The sequence below is a fragment of the Chelonoidis abingdonii genome, chromosome 10 (genome assembly GCF_003597395.2).
Source record: "Chelonoidis abingdonii isolate Lonesome George chromosome 10, CheloAbing_2.0, whole genome shotgun sequence".
In the NCBI taxonomy this organism is placed as follows: Eukaryota; Metazoa; Chordata; order Testudines; family Testudinidae; genus Chelonoidis; species Chelonoidis abingdonii.
In genome coordinates this window covers 77126744-77145739 of record NC_133778.1, presented here as the reverse complement: position 1 = coordinate 77145739, position 18996 = coordinate 77126744, and the positions used below count along the sequence as shown (strand labels likewise).

General features: G+C 46.2%; 1 protein-coding gene across 2 annotated transcripts in view; it reads right to left on the bottom strand.

Annotated features, from left to right (window-relative positions):
• Nucleotides 1-18996, bottom strand: part of SMARCAL1 (SNF2 related chromatin remodeling annealing helicase 1) — a 189702-nt gene that overhangs the window by 59373 nt on the left and 111333 nt on the right. Inside the window, exons 1-5 of one of the 2 annotated variants that reach the window (XM_032764427.2) lie at nt 9456-9557; nt 7107-8102; nt 4698-4748; nt 1244-1504; nt 114-164 (exon numbers count right to left, since the gene is read on the bottom strand). In XM_032764427.2, coding sequence (XP_032620318.1) covers nt 114-164; nt 1244-1504; nt 4698-4748; nt 7107-8013 — 1270 coding nt within the window. In that variant the 5' untranslated portion in view covers nt 8014-8102; nt 9456-9557. Of the gene's footprint in view, nt 1-113; nt 165-1243; nt 1505-4697; nt 4750-7106; nt 8103-9455; nt 9558-18996 lie in introns of those variants that run through there. The other variant, XM_075070322.1, reaches the window with a different exon arrangement.

Here is an 18996-nt window from a genome sequence, read left to right as displayed (position 1 = left end):
GCCAGCCTGGGAGTTCGTTATCACTTCAATCCCCACTTATCCCCAGAAATGGAATTAGAATTTGGTCACCATCCCAGGAGAACAGACCCCACTAGGAAAATGCAGTTTCTCACTTAGCCTTGGATAGTCTTCCAGTAGGAAACTCCATTTTCTGCTCTTCATGTCTGTAAGGGTCACAATAATAAAATAATCAAATGTTGTCAGAAAGGATGCTTAAAAAAAAAAAAAAAACCAAACAAACAAACACACCACCACCTGACTCTTCCATAAATAAGCAGCGACAGCAGCATTCAATATTCTCTCCATTTCACAACTTCTTTGAAACAGTTTCCACCTTGGCCAGCCTCTTTTTTTTTTTTTTTTTTAAACCTTGCTATTTCACGCTAACCAAATGGTTTTGAGGAAGGGAGCGTATGTTCTCAGCAAAGTACATGGACAATTAGACCCCAGCTGACTTTCAGAGAGCACTGGCTAGTTGCAGGGCTGCCTCATTCATGGGTACCCAAAGTACAATGCCAGGACCACACTCGGTCTGCTGTTCTGACAGCAGTTGCATCTTCCTGTAAGTTAAGGGTGAGTAAAAAGTTGATCTGCAGGCAGCATGATGCTGCAGACTGGGCACAGGTTTGTGGGTCAAGAGGCCGGGGTTCTCCTCCCTGCTCTGTCAGTGGCCTGCCGTGACACTGGGCAAGTCACTTCACCTCTTTGTCCTTCAGTTTGCCTGTCTGTAAAGTGAGGATGGGGATATTTAACTCCCTTTATAGTTCAGACTGCTATTAGAACTCCTCCTAAACATTAGCATGGTTGCTGGTGAACTCAACCAAATCTAGTTCATTCTCATGCACATTTCCACATTGACCCGTTCTGTCATTTTTGATAATGAAAACTACAAATTAAGTGGGGAGATACAGAGGTTGGGGAGATGCAGAGGTTGGACACCACTGGTCAAATTCAGCACACCCAGCATCGAAAAATGTTTTTTGGAATTTGTCTCTGAACAAAATGAGGAGTCATTCATGCTGCCACAGAGCAAAGCAGTGGGCACAATGTTTAAGTATCCCAGCATTACTACAGATACGAAAACCCTCCCTGACACAGATCCTCTCCTTTCAGCCTGTTCAGAGCAGATTTGCTCTTGTATACCATCCTTCATCTTGCAATGCAAAAGCACTTCATAAGCATTAGTGAATATAGCCAGCACCAACATCACTACATTAATGCAGCAATTAAACCAGAGACTCACCATAATTCCTGGAATTCATCTGTTTAAACACTTCAATAATTTCTGCAGCATACCCAATCTCAACCTCAAACCGGGAGCGCGAGATCAGAACACACTTCCCCCTGACAGTGGCAGAGGGTTTCTTCCAGCTGCTGAATGTCTTTAAGAAGGATTTCAAGCTGGGCCCGCTGCTGACAGACTGAGAACACGTGGCTGGGCCAGTTGCATCCATCTCTTCAAATGGTACCAAAGTCACTGAGGAAAGCGGCTTCACTGCTTCCACTAGGGGGGAAAATAATGGCTTTATGGGAAAGCATAAAGGAAAAATTGGGCAGACCACGAAAACTTTGATTCCCCGAGGGACAGAAAGAGCAGGAGCCAAACTGAACCCAGACAAAAGGTGCAGGATGTTTTGGGATGAGGAGGGAAAGGAGATCAGCAGAGCAGGCCATGCTCCTCTAAAAGGGGACAGCTGGCCCTGTTTCCCGTACAGGGCAAGGATCAGGGAGCTGAGGTGAGGTGCAGCAGCAGGGTGAACCCACTCTCCACTTCAGAGCAGACAATGGGAACAGAAAAGCAGCAGAGCTGGCAATGGAAAGGTAGAGAATCCAGCACCCAAGCTGCACCAGCCCTGCCCATGTTCCCTCTAAGCCACCAGGGATGTGCTCTGAAATCTCTCTGCCTCCTATGTAATGTCACTACCTGATTTAGGGGGCAAAATTTCCTTAGGCACCATTGAATTCTTAATGGCGGATCACTGAACATGCTCAGAAGCCACATCTCTGTTGCTTACAGTGGGTTCCCCCCACCCCCATCTTACAAACTCAGGGGCTATTCCTTTGTGAGTTGAGCTATACGACAACAGTAAAGTTTTCTTCTCCGACATTCTGAGCTATTGACGAGCTACAAAAGCCTTAAGGTTTGGGGGCTCTTTTAAGCTGGAAAAGTAGATCCCTTGCCCCCCCCCCCAATAATTCCAAAGAGACAAAACGGATTTTCATCCAACTTTTTTTTTTTTTTTTTTTTAAAAAGGTAACATACCTCCAAAGTGAACCCAAGCATGTGAAATTTCATCCAAAAAGGACAATTTCAGAAGCAGCATCAGACAAGTGAAAAGCAAGGCTTTCAATTAAAGCCTGTATGGAAACTTTCATATTTATCTGATTCTTTATCAGATTTATATATTTATATAAATTATAGTTATATGTATTTATAGCTACAACCCACCTCTGATTTAAAGAAATTGGGGGGGAGGGGGACTCTCTACTTGTTCATTTTGTGTACACTTTTTTTCCCCTATTTAATTGGGTCTTTCACTAATAATAAAAGACGGAAACTTTTTTTAAAGAAGTACAGGAAAGTGTAATTGTAAACCCACAGAAACTGGCAGGGAAAGGTCAGAACCTGGCGCTGTTTTTTGAACTATTCTTTTAAAAACTGCCTAGATTTCAAGTCAAAAGAGTCCATTTACCCATAGTGTATGAAATACTCGGGATTGTCTTTGGTAACCATCTACTGATAGGGATACCAGCAGCTTTTCACCAGGTGCCTTCTACCATAAACTCATGTTTCAGGATAAATTTGACAAGACATTTTAAAAAGAGACGATGTGCTATTTTAAAATGGTCTATTTAGACTGTAAGCTGTGCAGGACTCTGCTTAAGCGGTATAAGATACAGAAGAGAGGCACCTGTCAGCGCTTAAATATACAGCAATCTGCATGGGAGGTTAAAATTAGGCCCGAAGGGTGGACTTTTCCAAAGCATTGGCCTAAATCTGCTCCCATTGAAATCAACAGCAATTTTACCATTGACGCCAAGGAAAGCAAAGTTGGATCAAGACTGCATGCTTTTGAAAAGCCCACCAGAAATGAACGGCTGCAACCATCTCAAATCTTCCTCAGTCCACAATGAAGAAAACCATCCCCTGATATTCCAAATTCTGAGGCAACCACAATGGCAACCTGTCATAAGTAGATAGGTAAGGTAAGGGTTAAGTTTCTTTTACCTGGAAAGGGTAACCAAACACCTGACCAGAGGACCAATCAGAGAACTGGATTGTTTAAAGTCAGGGGCGGGAATTTGTATACTCGGGGTCTTTGTTGTTTTCTCGGCTATGGGTAAACAAGTTTCCTTCTAACTCCCTCTTATCTCAAATATTCTACTAAAAGTCTGTGAGTACAAAGGAAAGCAAAGTAATTCGGCTATGAAGAGCTTTGTGTTGTATGTACAGATGTGGATTGCTGTGTCTTTGTTGTTTTCTCGGCTGTGAGGGACAAGCTTTCTCCTAACTCCATCTTATCTCAAAGTTTCTCCTAAACATCTGTGAGTACAAAGGAAAGCAAAGTAATTCGGCTATGATGAGCTTTGTGTTGTATTTACATGTATGTTGATTTGTTGGACTGGTTTAATCGGGCTATCTTTTAAATCAGACTGTTTATTCATATTTTCTTATAAGCAAGAGCCTGTATTGAGTTTCTTAATGCAAGATTGTTGTTTGATATTTTCTTTCTTTTTTTTCTATAAAGTTTTCTTTTTAAACCTTGTGAAAGTTTCTTTTCCTAGTGAGGCAGAGGGGGGAGGGAAAAGCCCAAACTCTGTGTCTCACCTTCCTATTGTCCCAGGGCGGGAAAAGGCTACAGGACAAAGGGAGGGGGAATCTCTTGTGTGAGCTGACTAGGTGAATGCCTAGCCTCGGGGAAGCTAGATTGCCTCTCCGGTTGTATTCAAGGAGTGAAGTATAGCATTGCACCGGCTAACCCAGGAAAGGGGGGGAAGCTGGGAGAGGAGAGAGAGAGAGACCCAGGGGTCTGGGTCTTGGGGGTCCCCCAAAGGAAGGGTTGGGGACACCAGAGAGAGGAAAGGGGGGTCAGGCCCTATAATTCCTGATCTGGTGGCAGCGAGAATATCCAAGCTGGTAGTGAGCTTGGGGGAGTTTCAGGTAAGCACCCAGGTCTTGGACGCTAAAGTCCAGATCTGGGACAGGAGGCAATTACCACACAACCTCACAAAGCCAAGAAGATCATGCCATTTCACTTCCCACACTCCCAACAAACAGGAAAAGAAACAGCTTCATGAAACCTACATTAAGTTTGCTGTTTAAAAAGATGGCATCAGAGTAAATCATTCAGTAAAGTATTAGCCAGCCTGCACTTCTGGAATGTTTTCACTTTCTCTGCATAAACCCATATGAATTACTTGCATGAACTCAACCATATACTGTGGTTTGTTCGCCCCTAACATAGAGAAAGCATATACTAAGCATTTAGAGTACACCTGGAAACCCAGTTAATTCTAACTAATTTCAGAGATTCACAGCAAACCCTCAAAAGCCCCATGCCTGAAGAATGGGTTTTCTGTTTGAACGGTGCTGCCCCATTGTTACTTCAAGCAATAACACAGCCAACAATAATCACGCAAAGATGAAAGAGAGGGACTTTGATCCTGCATATCACTCCGTAGGTCTGCTCACTTACTGAGACGTCTGTAGTCTTCTAAACTAAAATTCCAAATCTTCGTAGCAGGATCTGAAATTGGACAGAATTTGAGTCATTTGGGAATAGAAACAAACTGCTGTTAAAGGCTTAGTAATTAAAGAGAATCTGGTCTGTTTATGCAGACGCTTCACACGTACCTGTCAGAAGCACTGTGCATTGTTATTACAACTGTAGGGCAGTTGGAAATACAGAAAGACTTAGCAGTGGGATAGCAAAACAAACATCCACACAAATATGAGAGGAGTGTGGAAGTAAATCACAGCACTGACTGAAAAAGACAAAGGATTTTGCAAATAAGGGTGGGTGTCCACACCAGCGCTTTCTGTTGGTAACACTGTCAGTGGGGGGATGGGGGTGTTCACACCCCAATTGACAAAAGTTTTACTGAAGAAAGTGCAGTGCAGCTATAGCCTTAGATCAGGGGTGGGCAAACTTTTTCACCCCAGGGCCACATCTGGGTATGGAAATTGTATGGCGGGCCATGAATGCTCACAAAATTGGGGGCTGGGGTGCAGAAGGGGGCGAGGGCTCCGGCTGGGAATGCAGGCTTTGGGATGGGGCTGGGGATGAGGCCTTGGGGGTGCAGGAGGGTGTTCCGGGCTGGGAACGAGGGGTTCGGAGGGCAGGAGAGGAATCAGGCCTGGGGCATGGGAGAGGATCATGGGTGCGGCTCCGGGCGGCGCTTACCTCAAGCAGCTCCCAGAAGTTCCTACATGGAGGCACGGCCAGGCGGCTCTGCACGCTGCCCCGTTCGCAGGTGCTGCCCCTTCAGCTCCCGTTGGCCGTGGTTCTCAGCCAATGGGAAATGCAGGGATGGTGCTTGGGGCGGGGACAGCATGTGGAGCCCCCTAGCCATCCCCTATGTGTAGGAGACAGAGTGGGGACATGCCGCTGCTTCTAGGAGCTGTGCGGAGTGGGGCAAGCCCCGGACACCATGCCCTGGCAGAATCTCAAGGACCAGATTAAAATGTCTGGAGGGCCGGATACAACTCCCAGGCCGTAGTTTGCCCACCCCGGCCTTAGATGCAGGTTTCTAACCATCAGAGGAATAAAGTTCTGTAACAGCTTTCCAAAGGGACTAGTGGGGGCAAAAAAACCCCTAACTTGTTTCAAGACTGAGCTTGATAACTTTATGGAGGGGGGATGGTATAATGACGTTGCCTACAATGGCATATGACGCATGAGTAACTGCTATTAGCAAATATCTCCAGTGGCCGGAGATGTGGCACTAGATGGGGAGGGCTCTGAATTACTAGAGTGAATGCTTTCCCAAGGGTCTCGCTGGCAGGTCTCACATGCTCAGGGATAACTGACTGCCACATTTTGGTATCGGGAAGCAATTTTCACCAAGTCAGATTGGCAGAAACCCTAGCAGGTTTTTGACCTCCACTACAGTACAGGACATGGAGTCACTTACTGGTTTGAACTAGAGTAAATGGTAGATTCTCTGTAACTTGAAGTCTTTAAATTGAGATTTGAGGTCCTCAGTACCTCAGTCAGAAGTTATGGGCCTGTTTCAGGAGAGGGTGGGTGAAGTTTTGTGATCTGTGATGTGCAGAAAGTCAGACAAGATTATCATGATGGTCTTCCGGCCTTAAAGTCTATGAGTCAACCAACTGTCCAAGAACAACTGAAACTAACTGACCATTTCTGCAATACCAATTTCCAAAATACTGTTCCCCACCCCCAAAGATTCTGACTAAAGCTGGCAGCAATTTTTTTTGTCAAAATAGTTTTCTGTCAAAAAGTTTCATTTTGACAAAAATAATTTTTCCATGATCATAGCAAATTAAAAGAAACTTCATTTTGAAACACATGGAAAAACATTTTGAAACATCCTGTTTTGACATTTTTTGAATGAAAAGCTTTGATTTTTTTTGTTTCAAAGTGACTTTTCATTTCAAAATATATTTTTAATTTTTTTTAAAAAAAGGTCAAAATCGACACATTTCAAATTTACTGAAATTAAACATTTTGATTTACTCAAACAATAATTTATGTAAAAAAATGTATTTTGTGAAAAATTTCAAAAAAATTCCCAAATCAGGATAATTTTTCCAAAAGCTCAAAATGATTTGCAAGGTGGAAAATCCGGTTTTCAACCAGCTCTAGTTCTGACCGCCTGAAGTCACAAAACATTTCAGGTGACTTTTTATACAGGCGGGGGGGGGAATGAATTCTTCTGCAGTTTCAACTGCCTTACTTTTCACATCCCCCTTAAAAACTATATACAACATCATTGCCATATTCCACCCCTGCAAACAGCTGCATTTCTGTGATGGGTAAGGCGATTTCTGTACAGTTCCTTAAAAAGACCAATACACTGATTTTTCTTAACAACAACAGGGGCATAAACCAACTTTAAGAAATTGTTATATGTTTTCTTACCATAAGTTTTGCTAGGTATACTCTTAAACACAGAGACAAGTTCTGCATTGTAGCCTACTTCAACCTGGAACCGGTCTTCTCTGTGCTTCACGCACCTTCCTTTGATAATACTGGGTACTTTCCTATGACAGGATACTTCCAAGGTAGAGCCCACACCACCAACACTGGCCACCTTTTGCATCTTACCCTCCTTCAACGGAGTGGGTGGCTGCATAGTGCCACAGAAGTGCGAGATGCTATCCTTTTGGGGGAAGGGCCCACAAGTTGGTTTCCCTGCATTTGTTGACATTTCAGAATCACTCAAGGAGGCACTGCTCGGTGATGGCATGTATTTCATGTCAACATGTCCACTGGCAGATCTGTTCAGACTTTGTAAACCTTTAACATCATCAGGGTGCTCATCTGCAGTTAATCTAGGATGAGAAGGTTCTGTAGGTTTTTTGAACGCTGGGCGGTACTTGGGTTGCTCAGAACCTGAATAATGTTGATGGGAATAACTCAAAGAATTCTGGAGTATCGGGAGGGACTGCTTAGTGCTGCACATTTGACTCCACGAATGTTGGTTTGAGCCCTCTGAACAATTCTCATGTTGCACGTCACATGAGCCAGCCATCTGCTGGGGTGCGCTAAAGTGATTATATCCTTTATGAACATAGCTCTTCTGCGCCACATGGCTATTGGGAGTCTGGTGGTGTTGGCTAATGAACTTAACATGATTGTCTTCTTGTTTCACACACTGATGCTCCACGTTTCTTCGATAGCTTGGATTCTGCTGGTTGGATGGTTGGCTAGTGCGCCCACAAGGGCCTCCTTGCTGGGCTGCTAGTCTCTCTGCTCTCCTAGCCAAGGCCTTCTGTCTGTTCTCCTCAATTTTTCTTTTCTGTTCTTCCGTAAGGCCAGATGACATCTTCCACAATTAAAATGATAGTCCTGAAACCTGTGTGTTGAATATTAGCGAGGAATCCAACTGGTCCTTTTACAGGACTGGAGATGAACCTAAAAACAAAATAAAACAAAGATGTCTGGATGGATACTGGTGCTTACCCCTCCATTGCAGGGGTTCACTCCCACACCCCTCTCAGATGCTGGGGCTCACCCTCCGCCCCTCCCAGCTACTTGGGTTCACCCCCTTCCAGCTACTAGAGCTCAGACCGCCCTCATCCCTCCCAGCTACTAGGGCTCAATCCCCTCCCAGGTACTGGGGCTACCCCAGTTCCCCATAGCTACCGGGGACCTCCCTGACTGCCACCCCCAGATACTGGGGCTCACCCTGCCCACCATCCCTAGATACTGGGGATCGCTCACCTCCTAGGTACTGGGGCTCACCCTGCTCACCATCCCCAGATACTGGGGCTCACCCCACTCCTAAGTACTGGGGCTCGTCCTGCCCACCACCCCCAGATACTGGGGCTCACCCCCATCTAGGTACTGGGGCTCACTGATGAAGTGGGTATTCACCCACAAAAGCTCATGCTCCAAAATGTCTGTTAGTCTATAAGGTGCCACAGGATTCTCTGCTGCTTTTACAGATCCAGACTAACACGGCTACCCCTCTGATACTCCCCTCCTAGGTACTGGGGCTCCCCCCGCTACCCGCAGCTACAGGGGCTCACCCTGCCCGCCACCCTCAGATACTGGCGCTCGCCCCCATCTAAGTACTGGGGCTCACTCCCCTCCTAGGTACTGGGGCTCACCCTGCCCACCACCCCCAGATATTGGGGCTCTCCCCCATCTAGGTACTGGGGCTCACCCTGCCCGCCACCCCAGATACTGGGGCTCGCCCCCATCTAGGTACTGGGGCTCGTCCTGCCCGCCACCCCCAGATATTGGGGCTCGCCCCCTCCTAGGTACTGGGGCTCACCCTGCCCGCCACCCTCAGATACTGGGGCTCGCCCCCATCTAAGTACTGGGGCTCACTCCCCTCCTAGGTACTGGGGCTCGTCCTGCCCGTCACCCCAGATACTGGGGCTCGGCCCCTCCTAGGTACTGGGGCTCACCCTGCCCGCCACCCCAGATACTGGGGCTCGCCCCCATCTAGGTACTGGGGCTCGTCCTGCCCGCCACCCCCAGACACTGGGGCTCGCCCCCATCTAGGTACTGGGGCTCGTCCTGCCCGCCACCCCCAGACACTGGGGCTCGCCCCCATCTAGGTACTGGGGCTCACCCTGCCCGCCACCCCCAGACACTGGGGCTCGCCCCCATCTAGGTACTGGGGCTCCCCCTGCCCGTCACCCCCAGACACTGGGGCTCGGCCCAGCTGTCCCGAGGCCGACCTGCCCCGAGGCTCCCGGCGTTACATGGCCGAGGGGAGCCACACGCCCCTCCCCACGGCGACCGCAACCCTGGTACCTGCGCGTGCCCCCGGCCGCTCCAGCCCGGTCCCAAGGCAAGGCGAGGCACGGCACCCCCGCCAGAGGAGCGCATCTGTCCGGACTACAACTCCCAGCAGGCATCGCCCCACCGGGAGAGGGGAAATTAGCCGGCGGAGAGCGCGCGGTGCATGCAGGGAATTGTAGTCCCATTGCACCATGGGAGATGTAGTCTCCCAAGGCCCACATCACTAGTGGTAGTCTAGCGAGTAGGTTACACCTTGCGGGGGCGGGGCCAGGCAGCAGGACTCCTGGGTTCTCCACCTGGCTCTGCTGTTGGCCAAGTGGCACCATTTCTCTCCATGCCTCAGTTTCACCCATAGAACATAATTAATAATAGCACAAATAGTGTGTAGTTGCTAATAACCAGGACCGGCTCCAGCTTTTTTGCTGCCCCAAGCGGCAAAGAGGAAAAAAAAAAGATAAAGCCGATTGGGGACATTTTGGCGGCAGCTCAGTCGCGCTGCTTCATTTTTCGGCAGCAATTCGGCAGCAGCTCAAACAGGAAGAGAGGGACTTAGGGACCCGCCAGCAAATTGCCGCTGAAGATCCGGACGTGCCGCCCCTTTCCATTGGCCGCCCCAACCACCTGCTTCCTGGCTGGTGCCTGGAGCTGGCCTGCTAATAACAGTATGGGATCTGCTTTCCAGACCCTGCGAATTGTGTGTAATGTCCACCCCACCACACCCTCGTGCAAATATAGATCTTAGATCGTAACAGCATTTCCCCGGGGGGAAAGAAAGGCAATCAACGGGTTGCAAGGCTTTGGAAATATTGTTACAATCTAAGAGACAAGGTCAGGGAGGTAATATTCTTTATTGGACCAGCTTCTGTTGGTGAGAGAGACAAGCTTACAAGCTACACACAGAGCTTTTGTCGGAGGGTTTTCGGAAGCACACCCCCAGCTCTCTGGCAGCCAGCAGGGCCGGCTCCAGGCACCAGCCTAGCAAGCAGCTGCTTGCAGCGGCCAACGGTGAGGGGCAGCATGTCCTGGTCTTCGGCGGCAATATGGTGGCGGGTCCCCACTGCCTCTAGGAGCGAAGGACCAGCTGCCGAATTGCTGCCGAAGACTGAAGTGGCGGCAGTAGAGCTGCAGATCACAATCGCAGCCCTTTTATTTATTATTTATTTATTTATATTCTCTTTTTGCTGCTTGGGGGCAGCAAAAACCCTGGAGCCAGCCCTGGCAGCCAGCCTCACCCGAGGCCTCACCAGAGGACCTGAAGAAGAGCTCTGTGTAGCTCAAAGCTTGTCTCTTTCACCAACAGAAGTTGGTCCAGTAAGAGGTTACCTCACCTATCTTGTCTCTCTCATACGCTAGGGCCAACACAGCTAGGACAACACTGCAAATTACAATCTAAAGCAAAGAAAATCTCGCTCCCCCACTCCTGGCACACCCTGACCCTTCAAAGTCAAGCACCTTCTGTCAACCCTCAAAACGCACTGTGATAAATGAAGGGGGGTGGGCAGTAATAGCTTTTTTTTAGTTTTAGTTTTCAGATGTATTTTCTTTCTTTTTGTTTTTAATAAAATTTACCTTTTTAAAAAACAAGATTGAATTTTTGCATCCTAAGAGGTTTGTGCACATGTTGTTTAATTAGCTGATGGCCAGTATTAATTTTTAGAATTGTTGCAGGCCCCCACCTTCTGCACTTAAAGTGCTGGAGTGGAGAATCAGCCTACACACACACACACACGTTATCATATATGGTGTTAGCACTGTAATCCTTGACACATTTTTAACTCTTACTTCTATAGCACTGAGGCTATAGCTGAGGCTGAATGATGTATTTGCCAACATGCATGGTAAGGAGAGAGAACAGTGTAGGAATGGGGAAAGGGAAGAAGGAGGACCCAGAGAGAAACTCACACTGGAGAAAAGAAAGTATAAGGGAGTCTGTATCCCAGTGTGACGTGCTGAAGCAGTTCAAACAGGAATTAATTCAGGGAAGTCCCATGGGCTGAGCTATGAAGGAGGGCAGACTAGATGATCACTGTGGTCCCTTCTAACCCTAGAACCATGGAAGCTGGAAAAATATTGGCTGTTGAATAAAGGATCCCCGGTGTGAAAAAGTAGACAAACATTGTTTCACTGTATTTATTATGCATGAGAACTCAGTGAAGCAGCTCCTGTTGGAGGACTGGATTGAGTGGGGATACCAATACTGAATAGCTTATGTTGTGTCCTCTTAGCAGGACTAACGTGGGCATATAACATGGGAACTGCACTAAATGGAATCTCAGCCCCTTCCCACCTTGCCCACTGCCTCTGTCCCACAATGCTGAGCTTGGGGCCCAAGATCCACCATGTTTCCACGTGCAGTTTTCTCCCTCCTACCAGGCCCATAGGATGGGGGCAGGGAAGCCAGCTGGTAGTTTTATAAACTATTATCTGTTCATTCATCTCTCTACTTGTAATTAAACCTTAAATTACTTCTTGATTAAAAAGCAGTGGCCATCAATAGTCAGGAGCTCATCAGCCTGAAAAAAGCAGGGAAATCAACAACAATAAGGTGCAGCATGACAAATAACACAAGCCATAGGAGTTTACTCATCCATTTGGCAGTGTGTATATACACACACACACATACTTCTCTGCACAAACATAGATGCACTATACACTATGCACTAGCCCTTAGATAACACACATGGAATAGATGTGTACACACACAACCCCACGATGACTCACTGTTTTGCGTGCATATGTTCATGCACATGGAGGTACATATGTATCTACCTGTTCACAAATGTACACACAGAGATACACATAATAGATGAACCCAAACTGCAAAATTTGGATCCGGATCCAGCTTCTGAATTCCCTAAGTTTGGGTGTATTTGGGTCCAGGGTTTTGTCTTGGCCTGCTATAGAAAGAGGGAACAGATGCAAAATTTAGATTTGGTTCCAGCTTCCAAACTCTTTCCCCGAGGTTTTGTCTGTCTGTTTTGTAGCAGGAAAGGATGCTCAGAGCTAGGGACTTGGTTCTAGCCCATTTATAATTACTGCACCCCCAGCTGTGTGTCGGCACATTCTGGGTGGCAATATTGCAAAGGAAGAAAGAGGCAAATGACAGGCACTCTTTTTGTCTCATGCAGCTCAAGCCTTAGACCTTTTTATTGCCCTAAGCAAGGTTATATCCCAGAGCCACCTATGGGCCAGAGGCGAGAGCAGAGCCTGAAAGTACCCAGCCACCTTGGCATTTCGTGGGGCTACTTGTTTCCAGTTCCCTAGTGAGGGGCACTTAAGGTTGTGTCAGTGGTGGAAAGAGGCCTTGGGAAAGGGGAAACGAGCCCTTATTTGAGGGGGAGGAGGGTCTCTCTGACCTCCCAAGGGTGATGTCGACTTGAGACACGAGTGTCATTTACAGAAATGGTCAGATCCAAACAGGAGAATTTGCTTGGAGTTGCAGTGTCAAGCAGAAATACAGTCAAATGTTAAGACATTTACTCTGTATGATGCATCTCCAGTGAGGCACGAGAAACAAACTGAGAGTGCAAGGAACAGACCTGTTGTGAAATGAAAGGCCATTTGCAAGCAGTTTGCTGGTAACTCTCAGGCAGCCTTTCCCTTGGAGATTTCAGCCCAGCTTTCAGCTACTCTCCCACCTCCATTTATAAGTTTATAGAGCAGAGATGCAACAACAACAAAAAGCTGGAAGCCCAGCAGGGTCAGCTGAGACACACTGCCTGCGAAGGTGGGAGGAGATCTCCAAGTCATTAGCAGCAGCTTCTCTGGTTGATGAAAGAGCAGCATTGATCAAAAGGCTCAGTCATTCCCTCTTTGTATAATTCTCATTTAGGGTGGCTGCTACTGCATCACTTGGAGGCTACTCAGAATGCAGCAGTGTGTTTGCACAGTGACTTGAGCTACCACTATGACGTAATGAGCCAGCTGGTGTATGTGCATTGCCACTGCCCTCTACTGGTTGGAATGAGAACTGCTGATCTGTGTGTCAGAGGTTCTATACAGCTAGCAGCTAAGGGTGATTCTTCTTTATCTGAAATGTGTTTTTAGGGATGTTCTGCAGTCTAGTTGACCTTGCTTTTAGGATATTGTTCCACCTAAACTTTCCTTTCATCATTTAATCTCACTATTTCTTGGATCAACTTGCATGATTCCTTTACACCTTTGAGATACTTGGAGACAATTATGTTCCCTGTTAGTGTTTAATAATGCTGAACACTTTTACTCTTTTCCCATAGCTAGAACTGGAACCCTTGATCTGAAGCTTTCCCCATGCTCAGTGGTGTCTACCATCTCCCCACCAACACACCAGCTGGCATCATGGTGTGCACCTATACCTCTACCACTCCATGCTAGGGGAAAACAAGGAGAACCACAGCTACACATATACAGACTTGTGAAACGCACAGGCTCAGAACTACTTGCGTTTCATTTAATTTTGGATTAGAGGGGTCAAAGTATGGTTCGCTCTGTGACACTGTTACTAGACTCTTTTTATTCTGTTTTGGTTTTTGCACCTTACTTTTGTTGCACACAATAAAATTCTGGGTTTTTTTGGGAAACTCTGAGCATTCATAGCTTGTAAACAGTGAATAATGCCCCTGCAGGGGTCTAGTTTATTTAATCAACCATCAAACATGGTTTGTAAACAAGCCTTCTCCATCTGCTGTAAGGCCTCAGGCTTGCCCACTGCCTGGAGCTCTACAGTCTCTCCCCTGCTAACTTGGGGTACCTCCCAGGCCTCTTTTCCTGGAAAACTTTGTAATCGCTCTCCTCTGGACCTCCACTCTCTAGGACCCTCTGCTCTCCAGAGAGACATCACTAGGAGTAGCTTCTTACCTGGCTCCCCTGGGGTGCACTATCTCCAGAAGCTTCCTGTGTGTTCCAGGCTCCAGCCTGAGCCCTCATAACCCTTTACAAGGCCCTGTTCCTACTGCCCAGCTACTTACCATCCACATGTGCATCTGGGTTGGCTCATTCTCCTTCGTAGAGCCTGTCATGAGGGTATGTCTACACTGCAGTTGTGGGTGAGCCTCACAGCCCAGGTAGACAGACACACAGTAGCATGCTAAAAAATAGCCGTGTGGACGTTGCAGCACTGGCGAAGGGTCTGGCTCGCCACCCAAGCTCAAGCCCACCTGGCTTCAAGGCTCCAAGATCAAGGGGCTAGCCCGAGCTGCAGGATCCACAGAGCTATTTTTAGCATGCTAGTGCAAGCCCTCGTAATGCAAGTCTGTCTACCTGAGTTGGGAGGCTTGTTGCCAGCTACAACTTAGAGATATCCAAAGAGGTTGGGTGCCTGTCAGCCTCAGAGAGCCAATCACCCATGACAGGGCTATGTAAATGTGATGTATCATAAGTTGCAGGGTATATCTGCAATATGAAGTAATTTATTCATTTGTTTATGGTACTTTAGTTTCGCACGTTGAGCATAATAAATATTATTATGACCAGCTACTGAGTAACAGCTACAAAGGTGCTGTTTAGAAATGTGACTACGGAAAGCAGATGCTTATCGAGTTAAATAAGGAATTTAATTACCCTGCATTTTATCTTGTTTTCAGCAATATGATGACAAATCACATCTTAATAAAATAACATTGGGGGAAGCACAATTCCAGTGCTTCAGGAAATGAGAAACCATATAAGTTATAGGCCTATTCCTACTCAGTCAATCTCATTCAGAAATCAAGTATGATGTTAAGATGTTTTAGCAAAATGAACCTTTAATGGTTAGAAAGATTTACGGCGACTTCAGGTTTTAAAAGACTGAAGTGGGGTGGAGGAGGGGTAGTGCATATGATAGCTCAGGGGACTGGTAATGTGATTAATGCCATTATTTCATTCCTATGGTGGGACAGGTGCACACGGCTTTCTACAGACAGATAAAAAGATTGGTGTCTTCCCCAGAGTGTTTACGGTCTGCGATGGACATTATATGTTGGACATCAGAGAATGGGGTTGTTTGTGACAGAGTGGGATACATCTGTATCAGACTGCGAACTCCATTTTGTATTGTGAACTCCATTTTGTATTACATGCTGGCAGCAGCCGGAGGGCAGCATGTTCAATTGTGTTACAGATAGCCACCAATGAAAGGAGCGTGACACGTCACTGAAGGTCTATCATGGAGAAGCCATCAAGACTACAATCTCGGGCTATCGACTTTGAATGACTCTCAGCTACCGTCACACCCCTGGGGAGCAATGGGTTTTCTGACTGGGGAGTGGGGCTGTAGCTTTCCAGTTAAGCCTGGCCTGAAACACTAACAGCCCCCAGATGGACAAGTGGGGTGCAATCAGATACAGGGAGGGGGATGTCTCAGGACTTTTGTTATTTTTTAGAGAGCTGTAACTCTGAAATGATTTTAAGAGTAACGTGATTGTGGTTAAGAAATTCCTTTGCTCAGCCTGTGTTCCTTGCTTTCCTGACATGTTGTCCCCAAATGGGTTAAGCTAGAAGACCAGAACACTCAAAGCCTCAATGAACCTCAGGAGGGAAGCACATACACCTGACTGGGGAGGCTAAGGAAGTCCAAGACACTGGTTTCAGGACCTAGGGTGGCTGGACTGTGATGTCCCAGATCCCAAGGAAAGCCTTAGACAAAAGGTCTGAGCCTGGGAGTGCATTTACAGACCCAGACCTAGACACAGGGACTAGAGTCTGCCCAGTTGGCTTGGAAGCATTGAGACCTAGAGGCTAGGTTTACTTGTGTCGTGGAAAATCGACCACACGATTAATTTTGGATCAGACAGCCCGAGGCACCTTTATTTCACACAAGCATATATGCAGGGAGAGACAGCGTGACTCCATGCAAGAGGATAAGCTGCTCTATATGTTACAAATTTTACCAAGCTTATAAAGGTTAAAACCGCAAAACGTAGCACGCTGGTTACACATATTATTTGCCTTATTTGGAATATCATGTGGATTATAGGCAGTTGACCAATTAATTTTCCATCTATGGCAGAGCCCCAATTTTCCTTCTATGGCTTTTCCTGTTATTGTCTTTGCCAGTCAAGTCTGCGGTTTGACCATTCTAGCACCTTTTCTGTAGTCCTGACAGCAAGCTCAGCTGTTGTAACTTAACAGATCTCCTGGTTCCCCTTTATCCAATTCTAGTTCCTCTTTTTGGGGCCCTGACCACATCTTTCTGCCTCAGCATGCCCTTTGTACAGAAAAACAAGCTTAGTAGAAGTTAAAACTCTTGCTCTTAGCTAAAGGCTTTTGGGCCTACTCTTACTCTATTCTCGGCAAAAAGCCTGGGGCCTTGGGTAAGGTAGGGTCAAGGGTGGGGTTTCTCTATCACTTGTAACAGGCTTATCTCCATACAGACAGGTACAGAGCTAGGTTGTAACAGATACATTGAAAAGACAAAGGTTACAACAGTAAGAGATAATGATATGCATTTGTCCTATAGGAATAGCTATACTGATCCAGACCAGGATTCCAGCAAGTTCCCTATGGTATTGCCAATGGTAGTCTGAACCATAGAATATCAGGATTGGAAGGGACCTCAGGAGGTATCTAGTCCAACACCCTGCTTAAAGCAGGACCAATCCCCAAATGACCCTCTCAAGAATTGAGCTCATAACTTTGTGTTTAGCAGGCCAATGCTCAAAACACTGAGCTATTCCCCCCCCCCCATTCACGTGGAAGATGCAAAAATGAAGACACAGAAAGCCCAAACCTGTAGTGGACAATTATTTAATAATCACAAGAGATGTTTCGTCCTAATCCCATTAGTTAGTGCAGGGGTTCTCAAACTATGATGTGCCGCAGGCAGAGGATAGGTCCCTCCTATCCTCTGCCTGCGGCACATCATAGTCTAGTCTCCTGTGGGCTGTGATACTTTGGTTTCATTTTGGTTGTTGGATTTGGTGTGTGGGTGCTGGAGGTCAGACTACATGACCTGGTCATCCCTTCTGGCCTTAAACTTTCTGACTCTTTTCCTGTTGGCCAACTGGATTCACTGCAGCACAAGGAAATCCAACATCTTCTCCAAAGTCACACAGGTGCAGTACTCTTCTCAGTTTTCACAAGACTATGCCAGTTTTGATAAGGCTGCCCTCACATCCTGGGAACACTGGCTAGGTATTAAGGGCCAGTACTGCAAATACTCACATAAGTAACTTTACTCATTGCAGGATCAGGGCCTAAAACAGTCCCCAAATGTATTTAGAAGCAATGTGGCATCAGCAAGGCATGCTGTTGCATTACGATTCCATCACAGTACACCATCATGCAGAGAGAACTGTAACATTAAAAGCAAGGCCGCTCATGTCTATGATATCCAAGGTAACATACTTAGACAATCATAATGTGACAACTTTGTCTTGGAGGACAAAGATTAAGCCCTCATCTGCGCTACAAAAATTCTCCGGTGCTAAAGCAGGTTTCAGAGTCACTTGAAAAATCACTCCAGGTAACTTAGCCTTGATCTCCAGCTAAGGATTGATGATTGTTCTGTACATCAGTGGAAAGGAAGTTTCTCCTAAATTTGCATATACTCTCAGATTTTATTTCTGGCCACAATGTCATGTGGTGTTAGTGATCTCTGCATAGTTAATATGCATACAAACTGCACACTTTTTACAGATTTACTAGAATTACATTAATTTACAAAGACAAACATCACTAGAACCAATTGATATCTATACCTGTTTCTCAGACAGGCAGCACCACTAATTACAAACAAAATTTTAAAAAAATCTAGAAAAAACATTTTCTGTAGTCTCACTTCCAGGCCCAGACTCACCAACAATGCTGATGTGTTTCCACTGCAGTTATCCTGCTACCTGGGAATACTCCAAGATCAGAACTTGTTAGTGCTGATTTTGGTGTAGGGAGCTGTCATAAACAGATAATTAAGGCTTAATGTCTCTTTTGCCTGTAAAGGGTTAAGAAGCTCAGTAAACCTGGCTGACACCTGACCAGAGGACCAATGGGGGGACAAGATACTTTCAAATCTGGGTGGAGGGAAATGCTTTGTGTTTGTGGCTCTTTGTGTTTGGAGTTGTTCACTCTTGGATAAGAGGACTAGACCTCATCCAGGCTCTCCAAATTTTCTGAATCAGTCCTTCATGGTTTCACTTGTAATAGTAACAGCCAGCAAGCGTGTTAGTCTTATTGTTGTTTCTCATTTTAAATTTCCTTTCGCTGAAGGATTCTATATCTCTGTTTGCTGTATTTTGAACCTAAGCTAGAGGGTTCTCTGGGCTAATATGAATTGATACCCTTATAGATATTTTTCATCCTGATTTTACGAGTGATTTTTACCTATTTTCTTTTAATTTAAAAGCTTTCTTTTAAAACTGATTGAGTTTTCTTGTTTAAATATCAAGGGGATTGGATCCGGACTCACCAGGAATTGGTGGGGGAAAGGAGGAGGGGATGGTTAAATTCTTCTTGTGTTAAGATCCAAGGGGTTGGACTGGTGTTCACTAAGAACTTGGTGAAAAAGCTTCTCAAGGCTGCCCAGGGAGGGGAAGTTTTGGGGGGACAGGAAGTGTTCCAGATGCTGAAATTTCTGGATGGTGGCAGTGATACCAGATCT